Source organism: Peromyscus californicus, unplaced genomic scaffold, assembly GCF_007827085.1.
Source record: "Peromyscus californicus insignis strain IS unplaced genomic scaffold, ASM782708v3 Scaffold_10__1_contigs__length_136768540, whole genome shotgun sequence".
In the NCBI taxonomy this organism is placed as follows: domain Eukaryota; kingdom Metazoa; phylum Chordata; class Mammalia; order Rodentia; family Cricetidae; genus Peromyscus; species Peromyscus californicus.
In genome coordinates, this window is record NW_026294391.1 from 52,665,676 (window position 1) to 52,689,985 (window position 24,310).

At 38.5% G+C, this 24,310-nt stretch overlaps 1 protein-coding gene across 1 annotated transcript in view; it reads right to left on the bottom strand.

Moving 5' to 3' along the window:
• The window catches only part of LOC128114920 (heat shock factor protein 3-like), a 61,485-nt gene that overhangs the window by 23,676 nt on the left and 13,499 nt on the right, over nt 1-24,310 (bottom strand). The window contains exon 3 of the mRNA XM_052745371.1: nt 5,446-5,570. Coding sequence (XP_052601331.1) covers nt 5,446-5,570 — 125 coding nt within the window. The remainder of the gene's footprint in view (nt 1-5,445; nt 5,571-24,310) is intronic.

Sequence of the window (24,310 nt, forward strand, 5' to 3'; positions counted from 1 at the left end):
TGTCCTCATTAGCAGTCTTGCAGATGAAAACAATACCTCAACCCTATAACAACATAGTTCTACTTGGAAAGACCGAAGAGTTCCCTTGAAATAGTAAGGGTGGTTTGAAATTAATTAGTTAATCATAATGAAATTTAAAAATAAATAAATTCAACCAACAGCTAAACTCCAGATATATGAGATCCAAAATGGAAAGCCATAATTTGAAAAACCAAAGCAATATTAGTCCTCCAAAAATTACTCATCCCCAGGCCAAGCTCCAGGAGTCCAGTTGAAGAGAGAGAAGAGGGATTCTATGAGCAAGGGGGGTCAAGATCATGATGGGGAAACTTACAGAGACAACCAAATCAAACCAGTGGAACAAACAGCTGTGGAGCCTCCATGGGACTGGACTAGGCCCTCTGCATAAGCGAGACAGTTGTGTAGCTCTATATGCTTAAGGGGCCCCCTGTCAGTAGGATCAGAATCCATCCCTGATGACTAGGCCCTGGGTGGATCTCTGGGAGTCCAATCAACGAGAATGAGGAGGGTTTATATGAGCGAGAATTGTTGAGACCAAGGTTGGATAAAGCACAGGGACAAATAGCCAAATGAATGGAAACACATGAACTATGAACCAATGGCTGAGGGGTCCACACTGGATCAGGCCCTCCGAATGGGTGAGACAGTTGATTGGCTTGATCTGTTTGGGAGGCATCCAGGCAGTGGGACCGGGTCCTGTGCTCATTGCATGAGTTGGCTGTTTGAAACCTGGGGCCTATGCAGGATTGTTTGGCTCGGCCTGGGAGGAGGGGACTAGACCTACCTGGACTGAGTCTACCAGGTTGACCTCAGTCTGTGGGGAAGGCTTTGCCCTGGAGGAGATGGGAAGGGGGGGGGGGGGGCGTTGGGGGGAAGGTGAGGGGGACGGGAGGGGGGAGAACAAGGGAATCCGTGACTGATATGTAGAACTGAATTGTATTGCAAAATAAATTACAATAAATTTAAAAAAAAAAAAAAAAAAAAAAGAATCCATCCCTGGTGCATGAGCTGGCTTTTTGGAGCCCACTACCTATGGTGGAACACCTCGCATAGCCTTGAGGTAGAGGCGGGGGCTTGGACCTGCCTCTACTGAATGTACCAGGCTCTGCTGACTTCCCATGGGAGGCCATACCTTCTTGGAAGAGGGAATGGGGGATGGGTTGATGGGGGAGGTTGGAGGGATGGGAGGAGGGAAGAGGGAGATCTGTGATTGGTATGCAGAATGAACAAAAAATTTCTTAATAAAAAATACTAATCCCACAAAATTAGGCTCTAGTAAGAATTAGTTACATGAAATTTTGTTAGGTGACTCAAAAACATGATTGTAATATGTTTAAAGAAATTAAGGAAGACAAATAAACTGAAGGAATTCTAAGAACTCAAACAAATAGTTCAAGGAAACAATAAAGCAAATATAATGTATGAAAGAAGAATCCAAATATAGCAACATTGAAGAAAAACCAAGCTGAAATACTGGAAAAGAAAAAATGCAAACAAAATGAATATGTCTGTAGAATGACAACAGTAGACTGTTTCAAGAGCAGAATATAGTACTTGTGCTTGAAGTTAAGATGGAGTAATCAGAATGTTTCAAAAAGGCCTCAGATGAATTCATCCCAAAGTATGACTGATACATTTAGAATACACATCATGCTATGATAATACCAAATCTGAGAATCGTTGGTATAGTAAATGTTTTCAGCAAAATCATTGCCGTAAAAATTCCAGAGCTATGAAAAGAGATGCCAAGCTAGATATAGGAAGCATTTAGAACACAAATGGAAAATAAACATGAAAGAACTTCCCTTCAACTAAATCACTAACTAGAGAGACCAAAAAAGTATATTGAAAGGAACACAAGAGACATCACCTACAAAAGCACGCTTGTGAGAGTAACAGTAACAAAGGGAAAAGATCTAAAAAACCAGGTGATGATATATTTCAAGTTCTGAAAGACATCTACCATTACAAAAATATTAATTAATGCAATAAAACTATTTTTAAGGGAAAACTTTTTCATGATAAAAACAGACTAAAGGCATTCGTGACCACTAAGCCAGCTCTATGGAAGATACTTGAAGGAGTCCTTTGGAATAAAAAGAAAGACATCCATAAGGGCCAGAGGAATAAGAAAAGCCCCAAACCACAAAACAATAAAACATCAGGAATTAATATACATCTTTCGACAATAACTCTGATTATGAAGGGTATTAATTCCCTAGGCAAAAGACAAAGACAAAAAGATTAGGTTAAAAGCAAGATTTATTAATTGGTGCCTCCAAACAACTGACAGTTCTTATGGTGAAAGGATGGGATTTTTTTCTAAGCAAATGGAGCAGAAAAAAATCCTTCTACCATTGGTTTTATATATAATTATTAAAACAGCGAATATACAGAACAAAAAGAAGGCACAGAAAGCGTCAAGAGAAAAGCGATGCATCACCCACAAAGAGACTCCATCAGAGTAACAGTTGATTTCTCAATGGAAACTTTGAAAGCCACAAATGTTGAAACAATGTAATTCAAGTTCTGAAAAAAAAAAACCAACACACAGACACCAACTCAGACTATATTCAGGACACATTAGAAGAAGTCAAATGAGGGAAACTTATACCTCTAAGTGACTATATTTAAAAAATCAGAAAAAGCACAAATAATTGACTTAATGATGCAACTCAAAAATTTGGAAAAGCAAGGACAAACCAAATTCAAATTCAGGCAATGGCAAGAAATAAAAATAAAAATTAGAGGAAAGATTAATGAAATAGATACAAAGAAAACAAAATAAAGAATCGATAAATTCAAGAGCTGATTCTTTGAGAAGATAAATAAACAAGATTGACAGACCTCTGGCCCAACTAACCAAAAGACAGAAAGGTACCTAGCTCAAACCCATGGCCTCTGTTGAACCCTCTTTGTGTGAAAACTACATTTCCTGGATAAGTCTCATCTTCTCTTTCTCTACTTCCCCTAAACATCTGCCATCTGCAAACTGATGGGCCTATTTCTAGACCTGTGGCCATGAACTCTTCATTCATGAGTTCCCCTTGCCTGACCTAACTCAGATGCATGGTATTTTTTGGCACCATAGAAGCTAGATGGAAATTAAGGAGGCTTTCGAATGAGTGATAACCAACAGTTGCCTAGTTGGATTTAAGTTCTGTTCAACAAGAGGGAAGTCATGCCTGGTACTAGAAATCTAACGAACTTTCTGGGCTAGTGTGGTCATGGACTTTAAAAAAGAATCTACTACTTGCACTTTGCAAGACCAGCTTAAATCCTTATTACATTTTAAATCTTATCCTTATATCGACAGCTATTACCCCTCATCAAAGGAGCTTTTCTCTACAGAAAATAGAAAGCATCACAGAAAATGGACACAATGCAGAGATCAATGGGTTGTGGGAAAAGCAGCCCCAAAGTATACCTTTACATCACAGCTACTGCATCTATTGTTCAGGGAACATCACAGAAGAGGTTGCAGGAAGATTTTTTAAGAACCAGAATATCAGGAAGTCTGCTGTAAAATAGTCTCTCCAAATAAACAACTAACAAACAACAACAAAACTCCAAAAACAGCTCCATATAAAAGATAAGAACAATGGTAATAGACATACCAATGTAGAAGGAGGAACTTTCACGGGCCCCACCCCTAGACAAAGAACTATAGGTACCTAGCGACTACTGAGAGAAAGAAAATTACCCTCTCCCAGCAATGAGGCACCTAATTGGTTATCTCATATGAAGTGGTCAGCACTGAAATCATATACACAGAAACAAAAGAATGGATTCAGAATGTTGTAATTATATATTTGTGCATTCATATGCACATGTGTATAACAATAACAAATAAAAGGTCATCAATTTGAGAGGAGGCAGAGGACCATGGAAGAAGACATTAGAGAGAGGGAACCTGGAAGGGTCTGGAAGGAGGAAAGGGATATGTGTAAGAAATGTACTTCCATTTTAATTTAAAATGTATAAAATAAAATTTTAAAATCCAAAAAATGAACATTAAGTGAAAAAAATCAATCACTGTGATTTATCTAAAGGCAACATATCACAAAGGTACCTGCTCACAATTGTTATTTTCAGCCCTATTCATAATAGCTAAGTTATGGAACCAAACTAGGTGTGCAAGCACAGAATATGGATAAAGAAACTGCTGCACATATACATGACAGAAGTTCTTTTCAACTGTAATGACGAGTGAAGTTTTGTTGTTTGTAGAAAGATGTATGCAACTAGAAACAATCATATTTAAAGAATAAAATAAGCTGGGCGGTGGTAGAGCAGGCCTTTATTCCCAGCACTTGGGAGGCAGAGGCAGGTGGATCACTGTGAGTTTGAGGCCAGCCTGGTCTACAGAGAGAGAGTTCCAGGACAGCCAGGACTACATAGTAAGACCCTGTCTCAGAAAAAAATAAGAATGAAATGAATGAAACTAATTTCAGAAAGACAAAAGTTCTCTATATTCTCTCATTTGTGGTTCCTAGATTTTATATGGTCACAAAATTTATATTTTCTCCATATAAAAATATGTAGAAAATTAATGTGGAGGTGAACATTTCTAGTGAAACAAAGAAAAATAATAAGTAGAGGGAGAAGAAAAGAGAAGACACCGGGCAAGCAGGCTCAGTATGTGTGTATTCTTATAAGGAAATGTTTACCTAATTAATAACATTTGAATTGACAAAAATATAATTATTAATTTATTTCAAGCTATAATACTGTGCACATTACACATTAAAATTGGAATACTTATTTAATCAAACACACATTCCTAAGAACATTGAACTGTAATCATGAGAGACCAAAGATGGAAAAATTATTTCTATAGATTTTTTTTATGAAAATAGATCTGTCATAGTTCTGAAAAAAATGTCTTAAGACTCCTAGAGATTTAAAAAATATGTATTGAGAACCAATATTCTTACTGACATTCTAAATTTTCTTTCTCTGTTTGTTTTTGGTCTGGAACTTCTAGTCTATAAAAGTTCACGTGAATTTACAACATAGACAGATATCTTGCAAGTGAAAAACTGTTTAACTACTATATATGCAGCTTTGATTTGTCATCAGATATGGGTGTATGTAGATAGAATCTGTAGTTACTTTCCTCAGTACTCAACAGTCATGTTACTATTTCATAATCTATCCTAGCCCCCTCTGCTTATTTTCTAAAATGTTATGATATCTACATAGTAAAATGACACACAAAAATAAAATAGAGCACAAAAAACAGCTTACCCAAAAATTACATAAAGGTCATGTTTACTGCAACCCAAAAATGTACCTAGCAACCAGTTCCTAATTCCAGCAGCTTCATGCTAAGACTTAGAGAAATCATGAAATGTTTAAAGTAAGGACTGAATGCTACCCTAAATTGTGCAGTAATGTATAAGACAGGGGTCCCCTTCCTACCTTTCGCTTAATGTTTTCAAGAAGACAGGCTCCTCCTTTTTTGAAGAGTGGATGCTGAAATTCCAGAGGTAATTTCTTCTCGCTAGTCTTCTCACCCTGCAGTGTAATCACTTTTCGGAAACCATCTAGTGCAAAGAATGAAAATTAAAATTAGACAATAACAATGTTATATAATAGATTCTAACAAGAAATTTGGAAGGATTAGAACAGGTAAGTAATGTTCAGAATGTTTGATGGTCATAAAAGACAATTTGGTATACTCTAATAGCTTAATTTCAATCTTGGGTACTACTATCTCTTCTTGTTGTTCTGTCTGTGTGTGTGTGTGTGTGTGTGTGTGTGTGTGTACAAGCATCTGAGCTGGTGTGGTTTCCTGTGTAGGAGCATGTACAGACCAGAAGTTGATACCATGATGTCTTCTTCAATCTCCTATCTACCATATTTTTTGAGGCATCTCTCATTGAACTTGGAATTTGCTGTTATGTCTAAACTGGCTGGCCAAGTGAATTCCTTGGATCTGCCTTTCTCTGTCCTCTTTCCCTCAGTGCTGGGATTTGAGATGTGCAACATCCACCTGACTTTTATATTGGTCAAGAGAGTCTGAACCCATTTCCTCACACTTGTACAAGGACTTTACCAACTGAGCGGTCTTCCTGGTTCCAGAATTTGAGATCTACTGGTTTAATTTAAATTGCTTATACACAACTTGGCAGTGACTCTAGAGTCTAAATAAATAAGGATGGGTTACATATATGTTTATATATAATATTCAAGCCTCACTTTAACCAACAGATTCCAATCTTTCCAACCACTGACTAAATGCCAAGATGCCACAATATCTCATGTATTTCCAAATGGGGGTAACACTATATGATCTGGGTTTTATCTCCTTTTGGTGCCATGTTAATCATTTGGAAAAATACTAAAAAAGAAAACAGTATGAAAAAGGAAGAAAAAATACATGGAATCACACACACACACACACACACACACACACACACACACACACACACAAAAAAAAAACAAAAAAAAAACAAAAAAAAACACCACAACAAGCAAAACTAAAACAGGATTGCTAAAACAATCCTGAATAATAAAAGAACTGCTGGAGGTATGACCATCACAGATTTCAAGTTGTACTACAGAGCTATAGTAATAAAAATAGCATGGTGTTGCACAGAAACAGACTTGTTGATCAATGGAATTGAATTGAAGACCTAGACAAAAATCCACACACTTACAGGCACCCGCTTTTTTGATAAATAAACCAAAAATAGACACTGGAAAAAAAGGCAGCATCTTCAACAAATGTTGCTGGTAAAACTGGATGTCTTCATGTAGAAAAAGGTAAATAGATCCATATCTATCACCCTCTACAAAAGTCAAGTCCAAGTGGATCAAAGACCTCAACATAAAACCAGACACATTGAATGTGATAGAAGAGAAAGTGGGGAGCAGCCTTGAACTCATTGGTACAGGAGACAACTTCCTGAACAGAACGCTAATAGTGCAGGCACTAAGACTAACAATTAATAAATGGAACCTTATGAACTGAAAAGCTTCCATAAAGCAAAGGACATTGTCAATAGGACAAAACAGCAGCCTACCGAATGAAAAAAGTCTTTTTTCCAATTCCACTTCCAAAATACATAAAGAACTCAAGAAACTAGGAATCAAAAATCCAAATAATCCAGTTAAAAGGTGGTTACAGATGTAAATGGAAAATTCTCAATAGAGGAGTCTCAAATGGCCAAGAAACAAAGAAATGTTCAACATCTTTAGCCAACAGGGAAATGCAAATCTAACCTACCTTGAGATTCCATCTAACACTTCTCAAAATGTCTAAGATCAATAATAAAATTGATAGCTCATGCTGGCGAGGATGTGGAACTAGGACAGCACTCCTCCATTGCTGGTGGGATTACAAACTTGTACAGACACTTTGGAAATAAATATGACAGTTTCTCAGAAAGATGAAAATCAATCAACTTCAAGATCCAGTTATACAACTCTTGGACATATACTTAAAGGACACTTGATTTTACTACAAGGACAGTTGCTCAACCATGTCCGTTGTTGCTCTATTCATAATAACCAGAAACTGGAAACAACCTAGATGCTCCTCAATAGAAGAATGGATAAAGAAAATGTGGCACACTTACACAGTGGAGTATATTTGACTGCTAAAAAAATTGATATCATAAATTTTTTAGGCAACTGGATAGAACTAGAAAAAATAATCCCGAGTGAGATAATCCAGACCCAGAAAGATAAATGTGGTATGTATTCGCTTATATGTGGATGTTAGCCATTAAGTAAATGAAAACTGAGCTAAAATCCATACACCCACAGAAGTTAGGTATGAAGAAAGGGACTAGCTGTAATATAGGGATCTTTCTACAAGGCAAAAATAGAATAGATTTTGTGGGACTGGGTATGGGGGGGCTAGAATGGGAAGAATATATGGGGAGTGTGAGCGGAGATAGGGTTGAGGGAGGGAATGCAGGGAGAGACAGCTGGATTTGAGGGGCATTTGCGGGGTGGTATGAAAACCAGTGTGGTGAAAGTTTCCTAAAATATATGAAGGTGATCTATTAGGAGTATTTAAATAATTCATTAAAGTATGATTCATTAGAAGTATCCAAATAATGAGGGAGATGGAGTCCCGATTGGCCATCTCTTGTCACCAAATGAAGCTTCCAGTACCAAGACTTGGTTACATCCAATTGAGTTGTTGGCCAAAGGGGTTCTATGGAAATTCCCAAACAACCTGGGCTGTTGCAAAGATAATAGGTTGGTCTCTCCAAACTGATGGCAAGGCCCCATTGCTGAAGACAACAATACAACTCATTGAACATGGAGATGTTGACCTAGTGCCTACATACCTTCACCCCTATGTTATAGTGTCTGGTGTGGGAAGGTACTCTACAGGGTACCAAAAGAGAAATGTAAACACCAACCCAGCTGCAAAACCTTTGATCTACAGTCTGTCCTTCCTGTAAAATATGCTAGGACAATGGTGGCACAAACCAATGTCTGATTTGACTTAAGGCCTGCTCCATGAGATGGAACCCATACCCTACACTGCTTGGGTGACAGAAAACCAGAGACTAGATACCCCAGAGACCTAGGGTGAAACCAAATACTACTGATCTAAAAAAATAACAAAAATTGATTACTAATAATATTCTGCTATACTCATCGATCAGTGCCTTCCTCAGCCAGCATCAGAGAAGCTTCGTCTTGCAGCAGATGGGAAAAAATATGAGACCAAAAGCCAGGCATTAAGCAGAGAGAACATACAGCTCTAAATGGAATGTCTCCATCAAATCCCTCTTCTCAGAGCTCAGAAAACCCATTGGAAAAAGATTGAAAGAATTTAAGAACCAGAGGAGATAGAGGACATAAAGAGACCAAGGCCCTCTTTATCCGTGGAGCAAAGCTCATATTATCTCACAAAGACTGAAACAGTAAGCACAGGGCCCGCATGGATCTGGGCCAAGTCCTCTGTGGATATATTATAGCTTTCAGTTTAGTATTTTTATTGAACATCTGAGTGTGTGAATGTGTGGTCTCTGATTCTTGTGCCTTCTCTTGGGCCTCTTTTCCTTATGTGCCTTGTCCAACTTCAATATGATAATTTTTTAATGTTATTATATTTTATTTTGTCATGTTTGCTTGTTGCCTCTTAGAAGCCTGCTCTCTTCTAATAAGAGAAAGAAAGAGAGTGCAGCTGTATGGGAGGAGTAGGAGGAGGGGAAACTACAGTCAAGATACAGTGTATGAGAAAATGTATCTTTAATAAGAGGGGGAAATACATAAATAAGTAAATAAACAATTTTAAAAAAGAAAAAGGAAGAAAAACTAAAGGATATGGAGATATGACAAACTAGGCCATCTAATCCCAAGCAATAACAACAATTAACCAAATTAATATATATATATTAAATATCTGAATAAAGATTTCTCAAAAGAACAATGTGTGTGTGTGTGCGTGTGTGTGTGCGTGTGTGTGTGTGTGTGTGTGTGTGTGTGTGTGTGTGTGTGTGTGTGTAAAAGTCCCTGGCTAGACAAAGAAATCTTGAGAAAAAAAAGGATAATGCTAGAGTGACTATCATATCTCTTCTCAGGTGATATTGCAGACGCACAGTAGTTAAAACAGCATAGTGCTGGCAGGAAATTGGGCCAACGGAATAGAATTGAAGAACAGATACATGTCCATGTAATTATTACTGCCTGGTTTTCTACAAAAATGCCAAAAATACTCACTGGAGGAAAGACAGATTCTTCCACAAATGGTCTAGGGAAACTCAATGTCCACATACAGAATGAAATTAGACCCATTTCTAGCACCCTGCCCAAAAGTCAACTTGAAGTAGATCAAAGACATTAATGTGAAATCTAACTCCTTAAAGTGCCAGAAAAGTTAAGATGTACTCTAAATGGAACTCCATTCTTTCAACAGCATTTTACAGATTCAATAAAAGTGCAATCAGAATCCCCATGAATTAATGCCAACAATAGGCAAATGGAACACTGTGAAACTAAAAAGCTTCTTTATATGTTGATTTTATATCCTGCAACTTTGTGGAAAGTGCAGTAAGTTCTAGGAATTTTCTGGCAGAGTCCTTGGCATCTTTTATAGTATCACATCATCTCCAAATAGTGACAATTTGACTGCTTCTTTTCCTATTTGTATCCTTTTGTTTCAATTCTCTTGTTTTATGCTCTAGCTAGAACTTTGAGCACTGTTTTAAACAGGAATAAAGATAGTTAGCAGTGTTTTGTTCCTGATTTTAATAAGGTTGATTCAAGTTTTTCTCCATTTAAAGGTGATTTGGCTGTGAATTTGTTATATTTTGAGAAATGTTCCTTCCAGTTCTATTTCTTCTAGCACGTTCGCCATGAAAAGGATGTTGGATTTTTGTCAAAGGCCTTTTGGCCTCTATTGAGATAAGCATGAGATTTCTGTCTTTAACACATTTGTCAATTTGAATATGTTCTGTAGTGTTAAGGAATAACCTGTAGATGTCTGCTAGGTCCATTTGGTCTCTGATATTTAACTCTGATACTTTCCTTTCTTTTTTTTTTCTTTCTGGATGTCCTGTCCATTGGTGAATGTATGGTGCCAAAGTCATCTACTCTTACCATGCTGATGTTACTCTGTAGCTTGGTATCTACCATTGTTTCTCTTCTTTCTAAAATATTCCTTTCAATAATCTTTGTAAGGCTTGTATGGTGGTCATACATACTTTGAGTCTGTTTTTATCATGGAATATTTTTGATTCCTCATCAATTATGATTGATAATTTTTCTTAGTGAAGTAATCTGTTGGAAATGTGTCCCTTACAAGGATTTCTTGAATGGTTACAGAGAGTTCTGAGGTGGGGGCAGTGATCTGGGCAACTTCAGTGATTCACAAAAGTGAAGAGCTCAGAGAAGGAGATCTCTTTCTCAGAGAGCTAGGAGGTAAGAAGGAATGGGGCCTAACTTGAGGTGAGACGGTGTGGGATCCAAAGGCACTTTCTCCACTCTTACTTATTGTAGTATTGAAATTCTTAGCTAAAGCAATAAGACAAAAGAAGCAAATGAAAAGAAGACATAAATATGAAATCCTTATTTACAGATGATATAATTCTATGCATAAGACACAGTAAATATTCCACCCAGAACTTGAACAGATGAACACTTTCAGCCAAATGGCAAGATAAAAAACTAACCCAATGCTATAATTCTATACATAAGACATGGTAAACATTCCACTCCAAACTGAACTGATAAACATCGTGATCAAAATGGCAGGATATGAAACTAACCTGCCCATTGGTAGTAAGCATTGCTACATACCTATAACAAATATGCTGAATAAATTAGAGAAACAATCTCATTCACAATTGTGACAAAACCCTGCCCCAATCCTGAAATAGACCTAACCAGGGTAATGAAAGACTTATATAATGAAAATTTGAAAATACTCAAGATAAAAGGAAAGAGGACACTAAAAGATGTAAATGCCTTTCATACTCATGGATTAGAAGAATAAATACTGTGAAAACGACCATTGTATCAAATGTGATTTACAGAATACAATCCCTATCAAGATTCTAATATCATTCTTCATGGAAGTAGAAAAAAGATCTTAAAACTGATTTTAGTGCCCATAAGTCCTCAGATACAGAAAACAACACTTACCAAAAGAGTAATGATGAAGGTACTGCTGTACCTAATTTTAAGTAATAATACACAGAAGCAGTAACAAAACCAACATAGTCCTGGCACAAAGATCAATAAATCAATGGAAAATAATAGAAGATCCAGATAGATCTTTTTATTTAGAATAAAACCCACAAAATCTAGACAACCAGTGTTGTCTATCTTGAAAATTAATTCATAGCAAGAATAAATGCACTTGTGAATGAATGCAGATAGATAGAAGTCAAAATATGAATGTATATGAGTGACTGCATATATCAGACTCTACATTTGTGAATATGCAACTATCTGCATAGAGAGAATCTGAATGTTTGCCCAGGAGGGTGACCACATAGAGACAGGCTCTGCATCTGCATCCATGCAAGTGAGAACATACAGAAAACTCTTGCCTTGAGCCAAGACTAGAGACCACAAATGGACAGATTTCGCATCTGAAATCAAGTAAGTGATCACTTAGAAATAGATGTTGTACACTGTCCAGTTGTCTTTCCATTACTGTCTTCATTTTTATATTTATTTATCATGTATGTTCATGCATTCTATATCATATATGTGGAGGTCAGAAGACAGCTTGTGGGAGTTCTCTCTCCACCATGTAGGTTCCAGGAGTTGAACTCAGGAGACCAGGCTTGGGGGCAAGTACCTTTATTCACCTTCACTTTTATACTTATTTGAAATGTAACTTCAATCATGTGAGCTAGCTTTATCCTGTCCCACTCTCTCTCTCTCTTTCCCCAACCTCACTTTCTTTGTATTCTTTCCTCCCACTCTCTTTTCCTTCATTTCTTTTCCTTCTCTCCTCTTCTTTCCTTTTCTTGTTTCTTCCCTCCCTCTTTTTTGTGAAGGTTTATTTATTTTTATTTTTTGTGTATGAGTATCTTGCTCATGTGTAGGTTTATGTCCATGTGTGAGCAGTGCCCAAGGGGACCAGAAGAGGCAGTCAGAATCCCCTAGGACTGGAATTAGAAATAGCTGTCAGCCACCCTGTGGGCGCTAGGAACCAAACATGGATTGTCTAAAAGAGCAGTCAGTGCTTAATGTCTGAGCAATTTCTCCAGTAACCTCGACCTCTTTCTTTATTGCTTGCTTGCTTGCTTTTCTTGAGGGTTGTCTTTGAGGCTGAAGGCATCTTTCTGCCTTCGACTCTCAAGTCCTGAAATTGCTTTGTCTGCATTTCTTTTCCTTTCTGTTTTTATTGTATCTTCAGGTAGTGCTTCCTTATGTCCTACCATTATTTGCTCATTTCTATTTACATTTTCCCCTTCCATTCTTCTTTTTCTGTTGCTGAATTTCTGGGGTACTGTGGTTTCTCCATCTGAGAGCCCAGATAACCTGATACCAGCATTTCTGTCTGTGTCCACGTGTCTATTTGCTTGTCTTTGTTACCCTACTGTTCCAGTCAAGTCCATTCCTAGAGCCATGCTGGAAATGGCAGGAAAACAACTCTGATGAGCAGATACTAGAAGTGGAAAAGCATTTGAGGAAGGAAAGCATTTGATGTAAAGAAAATATGATTAAGAAAGTCATTGATATAGGAAAGTGCATGACAGACAGTTCTACACAAAGTGTGGCCCAGGGACTGTTGCTAATCCTTTTGTTTGTTTGTAATCCTGTTGTTATTAATTGACTATCATATTCAAATATTGTGTAAATCTATTTTTATATTTCTCAAAGTATTTAAGATAAATTTGGTGTCTTTTTGATGTTTTAAATTTAACCAAAATATAATTAGATCATTTCTCCCTTCCCTTTCCTACCTCCAGCCCCTTTCACATTTACCCCTTCTTTTCCTCCCAAATTCATTGCTTTGTTTTCTTGAACTGTTGTTGGTACATATATGTAAATACACAGATACATAAATAAAACCTGCTGAGTCTGCTTACTAGTGCTTGTGTGTATGTGATTTCCAGGTTGACCACTTGGTATTGGGCTCAACTATTAAGGGGCTCAACTATGGGGAAGACTATTTCTTCTACTCTCAGTAGTCTGTAAGTTGCCTGTATTTCTTTCTCTAGGGATGGAGTCTTGTGAGATTTCCCCTTTCCACCTAAGTATGTCTACTGGGACTGTCCCTGTTCAGGTCTGGTTTAGGCTACCATGTGGTTAAAATATCATAGGTGAAGCTTCCCTATTATTTCTAGGAGACACAATCTTGTACAGACTTCCTGAGCCTCTGGCTCTTACAATCTTTCCATTCCCCTTTTTGACATGTTGTGTTGTGGATTTATCCATTGCGGCTGGGAGCAGCTCCTCCACCACCACCACCCACTGGACCCTGTAATCTCCAAGACCACTCTGTGGCCCAAACTCACTAAGCCCATCATCCTTCCCCTGGCCAACGATCCCCCACAAAGTCAGCAGCCCCTAGAGGCACAAGCACCACCTGCACCAATTGGGTGAAGAACCCCTAGAGGCACAAGCACCACCTGCACCAATTGGAATAAGAGCAGCCTCCCCATGAGCAGCCTTCTCCATGAATATCAGCAGATACTAGAGGCACAAGTGCCACTCACACCAGTTGGAAGAAGAGACTCCATAGGCACAAGTAAAGCCCACACCAGACAGAAGAACTGAACAATATGCTAGATCTAGGCACCCAAACCCCCACAAACCTCTGCTGAGTGAACCCTACTGGACCTGACAACCAGCCAATCACCAGAACCCTTGGCCATTCAGGGCAAAAGACAATAAAGGAAACAGACAATAATAGAACAAGAGACCCATCCAACAAAGGGATCACAAGAATTGGGGGTAATGAAGGGCAAGGGTCGAGGGAAAGAGAGCTTAGGGGAGTGGGAGATCCCAGCTGGATCAAGAACAGAGAGGGAGAACAAGGAATAAGAGACCATGATAAATGAAGACCACATGAGAATAGGAAGAAGCAAAGTGCTAGAGAGGCCCACAGAAATCCACAAAAATACCCCCACAACAGACTGCTGGCAATGGTCGAGAGACAGCCCCATCTGACCTACTCTGGTGATGGGATGGCCAAACACCCTAATTGTCGTGCTAGAAACCTCATCCAACTACTGAGGGATCTGGATGCAGAGATCCATGACTAAGCCCCGGGTGGAGCTCTGTGAGTCCAATTAGTGAGAATGAGGAGGGTTTATATGAGCAAGAATTGTTAAGACCATGGTTGGATAAAGCACAGGGACAAATAGCCAAATGAATGGAAACACATGAACTATGAACCAATAGCTGAGGAGCCCCCAGCTGGATCAGGCCCTCTGGATAAGTGAAACAGTTGATTAGCTTGAACTGTTTGGGAGGCATCCAGGCAGTGGGACTGGGACCTGTCCTCAGTGCATGAGCTGGCTGTTTGGAACCTGGGGCTTATGCAGGGACACTTAGCTTAGCCTGGGAGGAGGGGACTGGACCTGCCTGGACTGAGTCTACCAGGTTGATCTCAGTCCGCGGGGGAGGCTTTGCCCTGGAGGAGATGGGAATGGGGGGGGTGGGCTGGGGGAAGGCTGGGGGGGAAGGGAGGGAGGAAGACAAGGGAATCCGGGGCTGATATGTAAAATTAAATTAAATTATAAAATTAAAAAAATGAAAAAAAAAGAAAAGGGAGGAGGAAAGGGAAGAGAAACTGTAATCAGGATATATTATATAAGAAAAAATCTATTTTCAATAAAAGGGGTAAAAGTTTTAAAAAAAAGGGATCACAAGAATCAACACCTGTTCCTATAATTATCCCAAACCCAGATGGGTAGACAGCAGTGTGAGAACACATTCAATAACATATAGAGCAATATGGTACCACCAGAACCTAGTGATTCTACAGCAGCAAGACCTGAACATCCCAATGCAGATGAAGCAGAAGAAAACGACCTTAAAAATAACTTTATGCAGATAATAGAGGCCTTTAAAGAGGAAATGAAAAATTCCCTTAAAGAAATGAAGGAAAAGAAAAACAAAAAATTGGAAGAAATCAATAAATACTTGAAAGAAAGCCAAGAAGATCAAGAAAAAACAATCAAACAGGTGAAGAAAACAGTTCAAGATTTGAAAATTGATACAGAGATAATAAAGAAAATACAAACTGGGGGAATTTTGAAAACGGTAAATCTGGGTAAATGAACAGGAACTACAGATGCAAGCATAGCCAACAGAATATAAGAGATGGAAGAAAGAATCTCAGGTATTAAAGATATGACAGAGGAAATAGATTCATTGGTCAAAGCAAATGTTAAATCCAACAAATGATTAACACAAAAAATCCAGGAAATCTGGGACACCATGAAAAGAAGGAGAAGAATTCCAGCTAAAAGGCACAGAAAATATATTCAACAAAATCATAGAAGAAAACTTTCCCAATCTAAAGAAGGCCATGCCTATGAAAACATAAGAGGATTACAGAACACCAAATAGACTGGACCAAAAAAAGGCCCCTGGCCACATAATAACCAAAACACAAAACATACAGAATAAAGAAAGAATATTAAGAGCTGCAAAGTAAAAAGGCCAACTAACATATAAAAGCAGGCCTATCAGAATTATATATACCCGACTTCTCAATGGAGACCCTGAAAGCCAGAAGGTCCTGGACAGATGTTTTGCAGACACTAAGAGACTACAAATGCTAGCCCAGACTACTATGCCCAGCAAAACGTTCAATCACCATAGACAGAATAAACAAGATATTCCATGACAAGACAATATTTAAACAATACCTGTTCACAAATCCAGATCTACAGAAAGTACTGGAAGGAAAACTCCAACCCAAGGAAGTTAGCTGCACCCACGAAAACACAGCCAATAAATAATCTCATACCAGCAAATCCCAAAGAAGTGAAACACACACACACACACACACACACACACACACACACACACAACCACCACCACCAGCAACAAAAAACAAAACAAAACAAAACAAACCAGGAATTAGTAATCACTGGTCATTAATGTCTCTTATCATCAATGGTCTTAATTTGTCTACAAAAAGACACAGACTAATAGAATGGATACAAAAATAGGATCCATCCTTCTGCTGAATACAAGAAATATACCTCAACTTCAAAGACAGACATTACCACAGAGTAAAGATTGGGAAAAGATTTTTCCAATCAAATGGACCCAAGAAACAAGCTGGTGTAGCTATCCTAATCTCTAACAAAATAGACTTCAAACTAAAATTATCAAAAGAGATGGAGAAGGACATTTCATATTCATCACAGGAAACATCCATCAAGATGAAGTCTCAGTTCTGAATATTTATGCCCCAAATACAAGGGCACCCACATTTTTAAAATGCAGGGGGCTGTGGGAATGTACAGCAATGACAACTAGTATTTAACAAGTTGACCCACCAGATGCATGATTCCCTGTTGGTGGGGCCCACTTGGCAAAGCCGTGGAGTTACTGACTGTGAATGACTGGTTGTTTTCTGTCCATAACTTTCTTGGGTGCCAGTGCTATGCCTCTCTAATAAGAACACTTGTGATGTTCTTTCCACAGCCCTTTGGTATGTCTTATACTTACTGGGCACACATATAGCTGTGAATGTTCTGGAAGATGATTTCTGCTTAGGATGTATAATTCTGATTTATAGAAATAATACTAGGATACTTTACATTACTCAGACTGACATCGGATTCTCAGTCACAAAAACAGCCTTTTACACAGACAGCTAATTTTGGACTTCAGAACAAATTCAAAACGTACTAGCTGCCCTTGCAGAAAATACACAAAGACTAATTTCCAGGTGTTGTTTACTGCTAAATCAAGGCCAGACTGTTTACAATAAGATACAGCTCCCTGCAGTAGTTCTTTTCTGTGTATACCTTGACCACTCAAGGTTCAGCCAATTGTTTACTGTCTGGGATCCCTCACCAATGTAGAGCTACTTGCATTGGCAGTGTGACATTACTAGCCTAAGAGAAACTACATGACTTACGAGTATGGGTAGGACCCTAAAAATGTAACTTACAATTGTCCAGAGTTTGGCTGTGAGATAGCAGTGGTAGTGTGGAGAGAGACAGCTGTAGAGCTATGTGAGAGCTGCTGCAGAATGTGAGTGAAGTGTGTGTGTGTGTGTGTGTGTGTGTGTGTGTGTGTGTGTGTGTGTGTGTGTGTGTGTACTGAGTGAGAGATGAAGCAGCATGAGAAAAGTAGGAGTGAGTGAGTGGGTGAAAGAGTGAGTGACTGAGTAAAGAGTGAATGAATAACGTAAAAGAAGAGTGCTGTGTAAAAAAGCTGCTGCTGCATAGAGGAGCTGTGCCTAGGAGCCGTGTAAAGTGCTGTATGGTGAGAGAGCTGTGTAAATGAGATGTTTAGCTGTGGCTGTGTGGAGATTTGTAAGTGTGTGGAGGCAAGGAAGAAGAAACTATATAGAAAAGAGATGTAGAAGAGAAATGTATGTAAAAGAAAGCCGTGTCACCATGTGAAAAGATGTATGTAAAGATATGTAGCAGTGTGGAGATATGTAGTTGTGTGGAGAAAGAGTCAGAAGCCACTTTAAGATGAAGTAAAAGAGAAAGTTACAATCGGAAAGCATGTGTTACCTTATTTTACCAGTCATATAGATAGAAACTTATTTATAAATACACTCAGATAGAAAAAGTCTAGCCTCTAGACAGAAAAGCATTTTTTCTTAATCCATAGCTACTCTGGGGTCTTCTATTCAGAACCCTGGAGCAGTTCGGGGGAGCTGGCCTCCCACAGTCTGTGATAGTAAAAGAAACATTACTAAAGCTTTAAATCACACATCATACCCCACACAATAATGGCAGGAGACTTTAACACCCCACTCTCACCAATGTCTGCCAGACAGAAACTTAACAGAGAAATAAGGGAACTAGCAAATGTTATGACTCAAATGGACTTAACAGACATCTATAGAACATTTCACCCAAACACAAAAGAATATACCTTCTTCTCAGTACCTTATGGAACCTCTAAAATTGGCCACATACTCAGCCACAAAGCAAATCTCAACAGATACAAAGAAATTGGAATAACCCCCTGTATCTTATTGGATAACCATGGCTTAAAGTTAGAATTAAACAACAACACAAACTACAGAAAGCCTATAAACTCATGGAAACTGAACAATGCTCAATTGAATTACCACTGGGTCAAGGAAGAAATAAAGAAATTAAAGATTTCCTAGAATTCAATGCCGGGCGGTGGTGGCGCACGCCTTTAATCCCAGCACTTGGGAGGCAGAGCCAGGTGGATCTCTGTGAGTTCGAGGCCAGCATGGGCTACCAAGTGAGTTCCAGGAAAGGCGCAAAGCTACACAGAGAAACCCTGTCTCGAAAAACCAAAAAAAAAAAAAAAAAAGAAAGAAAGAAAGAAAATTAATGCACAACATACCCAAATTTATGGGACACTATGAAAGCAGTACTAAGAGGAAAGTTAATAGCACTGTGTCCACATAAAGAATTAGAGAAATCTCACACTAGCAACTTAAGAGCACACCTGAAAGCTCTAGGACAAAAAGAAGCAAACTCACTCAGGAGGAGTAGACAGTAGGAATAATCAAATAGAGGGCTGAAATCAATAAAATAGAAACAAAGAGAACAATATAAAGAATCAATGAAACAAAGAGTTTGTTCTTTGAGAAAAACAAGATTTGGACAAACATTTATTTAAACCAGCCAAAAGACATAGAGAGAATATCCAAATCAACAAAATCAGACATGAAAAGGGGGACATAATAACAGACACCGAGGAAATATGAGAATCATTAGGTCATACTTCAAAAACCTGTATTCTACAAAATTGGAAAATCTAAAAGAAACAGACAATTTTCTGGATAGGTACCAGATACCAGAATTAAACCACGACCACATAAACAATTTAAATAGACCTATAACCACTAAGGAAACAGAAGCAGTCATTAAAAGTCTCCCAATCCCCCCCCCCCAAAAAAAAGGCCCAGGGCCAGATGGTTTCAGCACAGAATTCTAGCAGAATTTCCAAGAAGAGCTAATACCAATACTCCTCAAATTGTTCCACACAATAGAAACAGAAGGAACATTGCCAAACTGTTTTTATTAGGCTACAGTTACCCTGATACCCAAACCACACAGAGATGCAACAAAGAGAGAATTATAGACTAGTCTCCCTTATGAACACTGATGCAAAAATACTCAATAAAATACTGGCAAACTGAATCAAAGAACATATTTTAAAAAATGATCCACCAGTGATGCAGGTGTGGTTCAACATATGAGAATCTGTCAATGTAATCCACCATATAAAGAAACTGAAAGAAAAAAACCACATGACCCTTTCATTAGATGCTGAAAAACCCTTTCACAAAATCAATACCCCTTCATGATAAAGGTCTTTGAGAGATCAGGGATACAAGGAACATACCTAAACACAATAAAAGCAACATACATCAAGCCAACAGCCAACATCAATTAAATGGAGAGAAACTCAAAGCGATTCCACTAAAATCAGGAACAAGACAAGGTTGTCCACTTTCTTCATATCTATTCAATATAGTACTAAAAGTTCTAGCTAGAGCAATACAACAACAAAAGGAGACCAAGGGGATACAAATTGGAAAGGAAGAAGTCAAACTTTCACTATTTGCAGATGACATGATAGTATACATAAGTGACCCCAAAATTCTACCAGGGAACACTAATCGTTGATAAACACCTTCAGTAATGTGGCAGGATACAAGATTAACTCAAAAAATTCAGTAGCACTCCTATACACAAATGATAAATGGGCTGAGAAAGAAATCAGAGAAATATCACCCTTTACAATTGCCACAAATAAAATAAAATATCTTGGGGTAACACTAACTAAACAAGTGAAGGACCTGTATGACAAGAACTTTAAGTCTTTGAAGAAAGAAATTGAAGAAGATATCAGAAAATGGAAAGATCTCCCTTGCTCTTGGATAGGTAGGATTAACATAGTAAAAATGGCAATCTTACTAAAAGCAATCTACAGATTCAAAGTAATCCCCATCAAAATCCCAATACAATTCTTCACAGACCTGGAAAGAACAATACTCAACTTCATATGGAAAAATAAAAAACCGAGGATAGCTAAAACAATCCTGTACAACAAAGGAACTTCCAGAAGCATAACTATTCCTGACTTCAAGCTCTACTATAGAGCTATAGTAATAAAAACAACTTGATATTGGCATGAAAACAAACATGTGAATCAATGGAATAGAATCGAAGATCCTGATACAAATCCACACAACTATGAAAACCTGAGTTTTGACAAAGAAACCAAAACTGTACAAATGGAAAAAAAGAAAGCATCTTCAGCAAATGGTGCTGGCATAACTGGATGTCAACAAGTAGAAGAATGCAAATAGATCCATATCTATTGTCCTGCACAAAACTCAAGTCCAAGTAGATCAAAGACCTCAACATAAATCCAGTCTCACTGAACATGATAGAAGAGAAAGTGGGAAGTAGCCTTGAACAAATTGGCAGGGGAGACTAATTCCTGAATATAACACCAGTAGCACAGACACTGAGATCAACATTTAATAAATGGGATGTCTTGAAACTGAAAAGCTTCTGTAAGGCAAAGGAAACTGTCAATAAGACAAAACATCAGCCTACAGAATGGGAAAAGATCTTCACCAACCCCACATCTGACAGAGGGCTAATCTCCAAAAATATATAAAGAACTGAAAAAACTAGACATCAAAATACCAAATAATCCAATTAAAAATGGGATATAGATCTAAACAGAGAATTCTCAATAGAAGAATCTCAAATGGCTAAAAATGGCTAAAAGGCATTTAAGGAATTGCTCAACACCCTTAGTCATCAGGGAAATGCAAATCAAAATGACTCTGAGATACCATCTTACACCTGTCAGAATGGCTAACATCAAAAACACTGATGACAGCTTATGTTGGAGAGGGTGTGGAGTAAAGGGAACACTCCTCCACTGCTGGTAGGAGTGCAAACTTGTACAGCCACTTTGGAATTCAGTACGGCAGTTTGTCAGAAAATTGTGAATCAATCTACCTCAATACCCAGCACTACCACTCTTGGGCACATACCCAAAGGATGCTCAATCATACCACAAGGACACTTACTCAACTATGTTCATAGCAGCATTATTTGTAGTAGCCAGACTCCAGAAACAACCTAAATGTCCCTCAACTGAAGAATGGATAAAGAAAATGTGGTACATTTATACAGTGGAGTATTATTCAGTGGTAAAAAAAAATGACATCATGAAATTTGCAGGCAAATGGATGGAACTAGAAAAAAATCATCCTGAGTGAGGTAACACAGACCCAGAAAGACAAACATGGTATGCCCTCACTTGTAAATGGATATTAAATGTAAAGCAAAGGATAATCAGGCTACAATCCACACCCAGAGAAGCTAGGTAACAAGGAGGACCCTAAGAGGGATGCATAGATTGCCCTGGGGAGGGGAAATAGAAGAGACCTCCTGGGTAAACTGGGGGCAAAGGAAGTTGAGGGGAGGGGATGTAGGATGGAAACATGAGGGGTCAGAGTGATAAAATTGGGGGAGGGACAGAGAGGGAGAGCAATGAAAGAGATATCTTGATAGAGGGGACCATTATGCAGTTAGGGTGAAACCTTGTGCCAGGGAAATTCCCAGGAATCCACAAGGATGACCCTAGCTAAGGCTCCTAGCAATAGTGGAGAGGGTTCCTGAACTGGCCTCCTCCTGTAGTCAGATTGGTGACTACCCTTATTGTCATTATAGAACCTTCATCCAGTAACTGATGGAAGCAGATGCAGAGATCCACAGCCAAGCATCAGGCCGAGCTCCTGGAGTCCAGTCGAAGACAGGGAGGAGAAGTTGTATAAGACAGGGGGGGTCAAGATCATGATGGGGAAACCCACAGAGACAGCTGCCCCATGCTCGTGCCAGCACACAGACCCTATACCCATAGCTAGTGAGCCTGCATGGGACCAACCTAGGTCCTCTGCATGTGAGTGACAGTTGTGTAGCTTGGTCTGTTTGTAAGGCCCCTAACAGTGGAACCAGAATCTGTCCCTGGTGCATGAGCTGGCTTTTTGTAACCTATTCCCTATGGTGGGATGCCTTGCACAGCCTTGATGCATGGGGAGGGAGCTTATTCCTGCAGCAACTTGATATCCCATGTGTTGTTTACTGCTATGGTAGACCTTACCCTTTCTGTGGAGTGGATGGGGGTTGTGGAAAGGAAATGACGGAGGTGAATGGGAGAAAAAGAAGGAGGGGAAACTGTGGTTGGTATGTAAAATACATTTTTAAAATTTAATAATAAAAAAGAATGTACAATGCAATATACGCATGTTAATTTGGAAGAATTGTATTCAGGGGAGTAATTAAGTATAAACCTCCATTATACAAACAACCATATTACTTTGTTAGAAATTTAGTAGAATAACATGAACCCAAGATGTTTGTAGACCTAGTATGAGGTGATAGTGAGTTGTAGGGCTGCTAAAATCTACCTGAGCATTCAATGCCCGGTGGCATAGATACCAATGAGAAAAATTATATTTGAATAGGAGTCATTTGTCTCCCTAATAAAGCTTGTAATATTCTGGAAAAGAAAGAGTAATTATCCTGTGAAGTGGAAATATGTACATATATTCCAATCACTTGCATGGGAGATCCTTTGCCAATCTACAATTTCTATTTCGGTAAAGGCAAAGGATACTGTTTCTGCTTCTCAAAGTAGAGAAATGGCTAAGAAATATCTAAAAATATTCATTTTTTCCTAGAAATTTTGGAAATGTAAATCAGAACAACTTTGAGACTTCATCTTACCCCAGTTATAATGGCAAAGATCAACGAAACAACCAACAACAAATGCTGGAGCAGGTTCGAGGAAAAGGGAACCCTTCTTTACTCTTGGTGGGATTGCAAACTATTGTCATTTTGCTAAGTGGTAATGTTATCAAACTGCCATCATATAAATATTTTTGTTTATATCTATAGATTAATGCTGCTCTCAATTTGATCAGAGAACCTTCTTTTCCTTCTTTTCTCACATTTGCATTGATTAATCTAGAGACTCATAACTCATCAAAGTGATAAGAAAGAGTGAGCATGAGTTCACAGCCATAAATCAGCATCTATATCAAGGCTCAGAGGACAGCAAGAAAGAGGGAGAAAAGAGGCTATAAGAGCCGTGGATGGACAGAAGTGCTGTAAGATGTTTTGGACATGACATGGATGATGCACAAAAGAACGCATAGAAGCTGTGGTTACCTGCACAAGACTTGCAGAAGATCAAGTAAGTTAAAATCCATCATGAGGGGTTGGGGATTTAGCTCAGTGGTAGAGTGCTTGCTTAGCAAGTGCAAGGCCCTGGGTTCGGTCCTCAGCTCCGGAAAAAAAAAAAAAGCCATTATGAATGAAGGAAGGACTTCGGTGTCCCACCCCTAGCAGTTGATAGCTCCTGAGAAGAGAAAGTCACTTGGGGGGTGTGGCCACTGGTAAGTTTATCATGCCCCACTGGATGGCCTCACACCCATGTTCATATGGGCAGCAGTAATAAGATTCAATATGCTAGGGAAAAATACATGAAGGAATTTGTGGGGTGGAGTTGGAGATAGGCAAGAAAGGTGGCTATGATCAATATGCATTGTGCATATGAATGACATTTTCAAAGAATAAATAAATAATATTATTTTTAAAAAGGAAAGTAAAACATTCATACATATGAGCTTCAGTAC